This window comes from Nylanderia fulva, unplaced genomic scaffold, assembly GCF_048542155.1.
Source record: "Nylanderia fulva isolate GAGA-0341 unplaced genomic scaffold, ASM4854215v1 Scaffold655, whole genome shotgun sequence".
Classification (NCBI taxonomy): domain Eukaryota; kingdom Metazoa; phylum Arthropoda; class Insecta; order Hymenoptera; family Formicidae; genus Nylanderia; species Nylanderia fulva.
The window spans coordinates 25925-34859 of record NW_028190759.1 but is presented as its reverse complement, the minus strand read 5'-3'; the positions used below and the strand labels follow the sequence as shown (position 1 = coordinate 34859).

The following is an 8935-nucleotide window of genomic DNA, read 5'->3' as shown; positions in this document are numbered from 1 at the left end:
ACAAATCCATGTATTGTACGAAGACCTTAGGGCACGGCGTACATTACTTAAACGAAACGACGAAGATGGGAAATTATACTAATCACGCTGGAACCTTAGGGCATTCAGCGCGATTCCAAGGCAAAAAAGAGATGGGAGACAAATCCACAAGATACATTGAAACCTTAGGGCATTCAATGTCTTGCAATGAAGAGCATATTACCAAGAGTCGGGAGACCCCGGTAATGGGAGATGAAATTTCTAATTCCGTCGATTGTGCGAGAACCCTAGGGCTTTTCTCGACGAACGACAATTTTACTAACTCCAATCGACCACACGCTGTCGAACAACTTTTAAGACTTGAACATTTAAATCCTGAAGAAATTGATCATGTCAGGTCAATTCTTACTAAGCATTCAGATAGATTCCATCTGCCTAACGAACCTTTAGGAACTACAAACGCGACTCAACACTACATTCCAACTATTAACGAAATTCCTATACACAATAAACAATACAGGTTTCCTTCTGTCCATAAAGAAGAAATTGATTAACGAAAAAACTATAGGAGACGCCTATCCTCTTCCTAATATAACAGATATACTTGATCAGTTAGGATCAGCCAAATACTTTTCAATATTTGATTTAGCTTCCGGATTTCATCAAATTTCTATGTCACCTAAAGACGCTCACAAAACAGCATTTTCTACGCCATATGGGCATTATCAATTCAAGCGCATGCCATTCGGTTTAAAAAACGCACCTGCTACTTTCCAAAGACTTATGGATAACGTATTATCGGGACTACAAGGAAACGAATTATTCGTCTATATGGACGACATTGTCATTTACGCGCGATCATTAAGAGAACACGAAATCAAATGTGAAAGATTAATGCAAAGATTACGAGACGCGAATTTACATTTACAGCCAGATAAGTGCGAATTTCTAAGGCATGAAGTAGCTTATTTAGGCCATATAATAGGCGCGAATGGAGTCAAACCAGATCCCGGACAAAATAAAATCAATAATTCACTTCCCAGTTCCGAAAAATCCGAAAAACATAAAACAATTCCTCGGTTTAGCCGGATATTACCGAAGATTTATACCTAACTTTTCTAAAGTCGCGAAACCATTAACAGATTTATTGAAAAAGGATAGCATATTCAATTGGCAATTAAAACAAGTAGAAGCTTTTAACTCTTTGAAACATTCGTTATGTTCAAATCCCATTCTCCAATATCCTGATTTTACTAGACCTTTCATACTAACTACCGACGCATCAGGGTATGCCATAGGCGGAATTTTAAGTCAGGGACCGGTAAGAAAAGATCTTCCTGTCTCATATACTTCTCGAATTTTAAACACCGCGGAACAAAATTATTCAACAATTGAAAAAGAATGTCTAGCCATCATATATTGTATTAGCCACTTCAGACTCTACTTATACGGAAGACTTTTTACTATAATAACCGATCACAAACCTTTAATTTGGCTACACTCTATAAAAGATCCAACCTCCAAACTCTGGAAGTGGAAAACCAAGCTAGCGGAATATAATTACGAAATTAAATACAAAAAGGGATCACTAAATAATAATGCCGATGCTTTATCGCGAAATCCACCCACTGATTTAGTTCTACCAATATTCGCTTCAGACAATGACGAATCATCCGACGAATCCATATTTTCAAGCAGACCAGGACCTTCCGTCAGATCAATTGAAACAAATGCTTTAATCCCTTACCGCAGTAATAATATTGATAACCCTAATTATGTTAATATAACTGAAAACAATTCTGATTTAGATGATGAAAGTTCAATTTTTAATAACGATAATCACGACTATGCAAATATGTCAAATTCAAATTTAGAATACGATTACGTCGACCCAGTAATTTCAGAAACTATACCAATTATACAACCCCCTCCCGTAATTCCGAGTAAAGTAAGAATACGCGAAGTAAGAGACAACTTATTAAACCAAAAGGATAATCATGTAATTTTTATAAGTCTAGACGGAGGATCACCCTACGACAAAGGAGCCAAACTTTATTCCACTGCAAATCTTTTACCCACATACGAAAATCTCAATTTTGAAAGAGTTAATGTAAAGAAAATCAAATTAAATAATTTAATATCAATCCTGATAAGAACAAACAATCGACTGTCTATAGAACCGCAAACTGTGAAAAATTGTATACGCTTTTTATTAGACTGTGTTAACGAATTACAATTAACTTCCTTTAGCATTAGCAAAACGCATAAATTCGATGACATTCCCTGGTCATACGTTGTTAATCAATTGAAGAAATTTTTTTATGACACCCGCGTAAATATAACTATTTGCCAGAATCTAGTTGACAATCCTATTTCTGCGGAACGCGTAAAACTAATTTCAGAAAACCATGCATCAGCATGCGGTGGCCATAAAGGAGTTACGAAAACATTTAATAGACTTCAACCTCATTACTTTTGGAGTACGATGAAACAAGATATTCAAGAATTTATTAGAAAATGTCGCGAATGTCAGTTAAAGAAATTAACGCGCGTCAAAACCAAGCAACCAATGATTATTACGGATACCCCCGGGACAGCTTTCGATAAAGTTTCACTAGACATAGTAGGGCCATTTCCTATCACGAATAACGGAAATAAATATATTTTAACCATGCAAGATTTATTAACAAAATACTTCATAGCTGTACCATTAAAAGAAGCCACTTCATTAACGATAGCCGACGCTTTTACAAAAGAATTTATTTGCATTTATGGAACTCCCAAAGCTATCCTTACCGATCAAGGTACCAATTTTCTATCAACCTTAATACGCATCCTGGCTTAAATACTCACAAGGTTAGACTATGTCTAATGTGCTTTGCTGTGGTACACTTCGCTACTGTGTTCTTCTCTCTGAGTCTGAAGATCTGAGGAGCCTCGGTACCTCGGTCTGAAATAGCGGCTATGTCTCGTTGTCTTCGGAACCCCGTAGTAATGGCTGGTTAGCTGACTGTTGTTAGAAGTACTGAACTTGACTGTGCTGGCGGAACAACTTTCGGCGAATCACTGCCGTTCCGTGCCGGGTGCAGGGTTTATATACCGTAAAATGTGGCTCGCTCCTCCCATCGGGTGATGAGGCTAATCCAATGGTAAGAGAGATATGCCGGGGAAGTACTGGAGACAATCTGTTCCTGGTAGAGATTGCGACGGTTAAGTCCCGGAGAGATGGCTTCTCAGTAGCGATAGCGGTGTTCCTTTGATGACTCATCGCTAGCGATTTTCAACCGTCTTTTATTCTCGGTAGTGATAGCGGTGTTTCTTTGATGACTCATCGCTATGCTCTCCGACTTTCCTTATCGTATTGTTAGTAGCGATAGCGGTGCTTCTTTGGTGACTCACCGCTATGCGGCTTGCAACGGGCCTTCCTTATCTTATTCTTGGTAGTGATATTTCTTAACGGTCCTTCTATAATGGTTTGCAGGTTGCAACGTGTTTCAGCGTTGCATCATGCATTGCATCATGCTTCTGGAATGTAACGATTCTCAACCGTCTTTCTAGAACCTTCTAGAATCTTCTAGATGTTTCTTGAGAGTAAAGCCGAGTTCACATAATAAAGCGGGTTTCATACCTAATTACTACTTTACAAACGATATCTATATATTTTAGGTATTATTCTTTAGAATATGTCTATTCTTTTTGCGATTTAAATAAAACGTATTACTTCGTAAATTTTTGTTATGGATTAAAATAATCATAATAGACAAGTAAAATTTATCAATTTACATTTATATTTCATAGTTATATGTAAATTGATAGATAACTCGCGTCAGGAACGGATTTCTAATTTTTCCTAATATTTATATCTATCATTTGGAAATCGCGATGGAGGGTTAAAACTTATCAATTTACATTTACATTCCATAGTTATATGTAAATTGATAGATAACTCGCGTCAGGAACGGATTTCTAATTTTTCCTAATATTTATATCTATCATTTGGAAATCGCGATGGAGGGTTAAAACTTATCAATTTACATTTACATTCCATAGTTATATGTAAATTGATAGATAACTCGCGTCAGGAACGAATTTCTAATTTTTCTAATATTTTATATCTATCATTTAAAAATTGTGATGGACAAATAAAACTTATCAATTTACATTCACATTTCATAGTTATATGCAAATTGATAGATAACTCGCGTCAGGAACGGATTTCTAAATTTTCCTAATATTTATATCTATCATTTGGAAATCGCGATGGAGGGTTAAAACTTATCAATTTACATTTATATTCCATAGTTTCATGTAAATTGATGGAAAACTCATATGGAGAATAACGCATTAATTTTGTGCTATTATACCGTGCCTGCGGCTACATATGATTTATCGGTTATTCGCCAACTGTCCCTGACTAAGTTTAACACTCAATTTACATACATCTCTTGTAGCTAGATGTAAATTGGTGCTTATTATAGAAAAAATCATAATCAAGATAAAATACCTATATATTCATGGTTGAACTATGATATCCTTATTTGGTAGTACCTTCGAACGTACGACGGATATAATGTTATATTGCATATGAATTTTTTAGTCTCCTAATTTATGAATGAGAGTTTTAAGGTTAATAATATATTTGCTATAGGCGTGCTTATTCTCTAACTTGTATGTTTCCTAACGAATGATCCGGAGCGGAGCACCCTTGTTAATTATGCTTTTTATGATGGAAATATTATTTAAGGGGGGGGTATGCTATTTAAAATATTTTTTGGGCATTTTTTTTTAATTTTTTTAAATGAATGCGCAACATCTCAAGAATATTCAGTCAAAATTTCAAGTCGATCGGAGCAAAAGTAAAGAAGTTATGAACGTTTAAAGGACCGTTGCTCCGAGCCGTATTTCTCTACCTCCTTGACCGGTGTGCGGCGCGCTGTCGTGGCACGCTATTGTATTCATTCGTAACCCCTAAATTCCTTTATTGCTAAAAGCGTCTTTTTAGGCAGCCTTGTGTGCATTGAAAACATGGTATATACATCAGTTGTTCGCTGTATGTCGTGTTGAACGGTAGAAAGTGAGTCGAAAAATTTGACTGTTATCGTTCGAGTTCGTTGAATTTTCGGGCATTTTGAACTGTGTTTGTGTTTGAACTGTTACTGAGTGTATTTATTATTATTAAAAATGCCTCGAAAAGTGACTAGAGATGATCGTAAATACGGTAAAAAGTATTTGAACCGAGTAAAAAAAATAATACCGCCACAAAAGCGTAAAAACGATGAAGTAACAGCTGGCAGCTCGTCGTCGAAAAAAATTAAAAATCGTCCCGCTATTGAAATAGAAGAAGATCTCCAAAAACATTATAGGATAGTAGATTTTGTTTTGGTTTTTTCAACAATCTCTACTATAGTGAAATGTAAAAAGTGTGATGGAGAAGTCAATTTCACATCATGCAAAAAAGAAGGACTCGGTTTTAATATCAAAATGACATGCAAAAGCTGTGCATCGCCTCATTATATTCCATCTTCTACAAGAATAGATTCTGGAAAATACGATGTCAATTTAAGATTCGCTTTTGCAATGCGAGTATTAGGCTTAGGCTTAGCCGGGTGCAATAAATTGTGTGGACTAATGGACTTGGCTAGTGCTTTTTTAACGAAAAGAGTATATAATAAGTTTGTAGATGAAATGTGTGAATATACAACAAATGTTGCCAAGAAGTTTTTTGCATCGGCCGTAGAAGAAGAAAAAAAAGAAATGTGTAAAACGCATAATTTAGAAGAAACAACAGAAGTTACTGTATCAGGCGACGGCACATGGAAGAAAGAGGGTTTGCTTCGTTATTTGGCGTTGCTTCTCTCATTGGATTTCATACTGGCAAAGTATTTGACATTTTAGTAAAAAGCAGCTTCTGCCAACGATGTAAAACTTGGGAAAATAAATCCAGTACTGCTGAATATGAAGAGTGGCACAAAGAACATGTTAGTAGCGGAGAATGCAAAGCCAACCACGTCGGACCGTCTGGAAACATGGAGGTAGCAGCAATCGTAGAAATGTTCCAACGATCTTTGGAAACTCTTGGGGTGAAATATCGTAATTACATTGGAGATGGCGATTCGAAGACGTACAGCGGCGTTATTGACGCAAACCCTTATGGTGAAGATTTTGTAATAAATAAAAAGGAATGCGTAGGACATGTGCAGAAACGCATGGGAACGCGTCTGCGTGATCTGGTAAACAAGACAGTAGTTGTTACAACGACCAAAACCGGAAAAACCATAAAAAAAAATCCTGTCTGGAAAAGAACAATTAACAGGCAAAATGATAGACAAATTAACTGTTTACTACGGATTGGCCATTCGACGCAATTCCGATTCAGTTCAGAAGATGAAAAATGATATATGGGCGACATACTACCACTACAGTTCAAACGACAAAAACCCACAGCACGAGAAATGCCCGAGCGGCGAAGATTCCTGGTGCGAGTGGCAAAAAGCTGCAGCTGCAGATGCTCTAAAATCATTCAAACACAGCTACGCAGCTCTTCCTTCTAAAGTTCTGGAAGCCATGAAGCCCATTTATGAGGACTTGAGCAAGGACGCACTGTTGCAGCGATGTCTTGGAGGTTTTACACAAAACAATAACAAAAGCCTCAATCAGCTAATATGGAAAATCTCTCCAAAGGCATACAGTGGAACCTCTACAACCGTACAAATTGCAGCTAATGTAGCTGCTTGTACTTTTAATAAAGGTTCTATTGCCCTGTTGGCCTTCATGAAAGAGATGCACATCGGTACAGGCCCTAGTTCTCACGAATGGGCGCGACAAGTTGACGATTTGCGAATTACTAGAGGAGACGAGAAAGCGGTCTACAACAGTAAAGAAGGGAGAGTTTCGCGGAGACAAACACAAAAAGATGCTCTGGATCTTCTGGATGAAAACGCCTTGCTGTATGGACCTGGTATCGATGATTCTGTGTGAGTATAAAAGAACTATCGACTTTTATTTCGAAATTTTTAGTGTGCAAAAGTTTAAAGCGTTTTTCTCAAACTTGCCATTTTCGAAGTTCGTGATCACGATAACTCAAAATCTACTCGATCAATTGTTCTGAAATTTGGCACACTGCTTCTTAACAACATTTACCAGGTATTCCTGGGAGCTTTTTTTGATTTGTTAAAAATTGTTAATTTTACAAAAACAAATAACTCGATTTTTTGCACCAAAAATCAGAATTTTGGCTTCAAAGTGCTACTAAAAATTAAAAAATAAAAAAAAAATTTCTCCCAGCGTTACCTCGAAAAACATCTCCTTTAACGAATCCATTTTTATTTTTTGGTTTCAGATAATTCTACTACGAGTTATAATGATCACCGCCAAACTACTTTTTAGAAGCGCCTCCGGAAATTCGTTGTCACTCGCGTATTTTTCGATATTTTTCGATGAAAATTTAGCAAGTTACTCTTCAAATGTTGTATTATTACATGGAAATTGAATAAATAAAGTAACATTATCTGTTTCGCCAAAAAAAAATCGTAAAAACATGCCTTTTTTCCATCGAAATTAGCATACCCCTCCCTTAAAAGTGGGTAGCTATTCCCATTGTCATTTGTGAGAAAACATGTTTTAACTTATGAGTAATTATATGTGATTAAATATTTGTTAATACCGGTCTTTCATGTAGGTTAGAGATTGTCATGACTAATATGTTAAAGGATAAATTTTTGAAAAAGATTGAAATTTTGAAATTTGTCTGGACGTTACATCTCCCCTCCTATTTGAGAATAAAACCCGACGTTGACCTAGGGTTTTGTTCTAGGTTATATAGATGCTTCCCTCAGGGGCACTACAGACTCATCCCTGTAGTGTACGGGTGTCGCAATCCCGAGGTACCCGAGCTGGAGTGTGTGGTGATGGATGAACGGGGTGTGATGGGCGTGCAGGCCCTAAAAAGGACTTGTCCACTGCACTAGGTGAAGGAAAACACCGAAGATAACACCCGGGGGGGAGGCCCCGTTAGCTGAGTAAGGCAACTTCCTAAGGGGAAGGAAAACCCCTGACAGAAAAAACCAATTTCTTTTTCAGTATCATGATGAGTTCGGAAAAAGAAGAGAACGTCCCGGGTTCGGGTACCGGGAACCGGCGTGGGGGGGGGGGGGTGTAGGCCTGGCTCCCTCCATGTCGTCATCGTACGACAGGTCGTCTGCAGCTTTGCCGGCTGGGGCTGCAGACTGGACTGCTACAGTGCCGAGGAATGAGTGGACTGCTGTGCGCGATCGGTTGCGTAATCTAGCGTTACGCTGGAGGAATCGTGACCGGAGTGTAGACCAGAAGGAACTTGCTGCGCAGATTCGCCGAGTCCTTCTGAATAAAGTGGTTCGGAGCTATCAGGCTCATCACGAATATAAGGACCTCGCGAAATGTATGGACGTCCTTTTTCCGGGAGTGTTCGCGTAGTGAAACGAGGTTCTGCGCCAAACATGTTTGTGTGCAGTTCTTCGAACCTGTGATCGCGGTTAGTACCGCAGAATCACTGACTGGAGAAACAGTTGAAGAGGAGAGTGACTCTCAGCCTCTCCCTTCACCGGAGAAGGTGAGGGGTGATAGTGGGGACGAGGAGCGGATGTAGGGGAGCCATCCTTTATATCTCTGCCATCGGCGAGTTCTACAGAGGATGAGGAAAGTAAGAGGGACAAGACCTGGGCTCCATTAGATAAGAGGTTGCTGATGGGCAGGAGGCAGTACCCCCGAAAGAAGCCTCCAGGTAAGTGCGGCGCGGAAAAGCGAGGTCGCCCTAAAACAACGGGCGAATATGTCAATCTTGCGCAAGCCAAGGAACGCCTGGCAGCTGCTGAGCGTGATGAGCTGAGGCTTGCGTATGCGCGTAGAGTGTTGGACCCCTCCCTGGGACCAACTCTTACTGCGATTGGCAAGGATGTTGCTCCGCCGGACGTGGTATACC

General features: G+C 38.8%; 1 protein-coding gene across 1 annotated transcript; it reads left to right on the top strand.

Annotated features, from left to right (window-relative positions):
• Positions 1-5893: 5893 nt before the first annotated feature.
• LOC114931582 (uncharacterized) lies at positions 5894-6957 on the top strand. Its single transcript, XM_085488222.1, has 2 exons — positions 5894-6220; positions 6261-6957. The coding sequence occupies exons 1-2, from the start codon at positions 6006-6008 to the stop codon at positions 6955-6957; spliced, it is 912 nt and encodes a 303-aa protein (XP_085344348.1). The 5' UTR covers positions 5894-6005.
• Positions 6958-8935: the final 1978 nt, after the last annotated feature.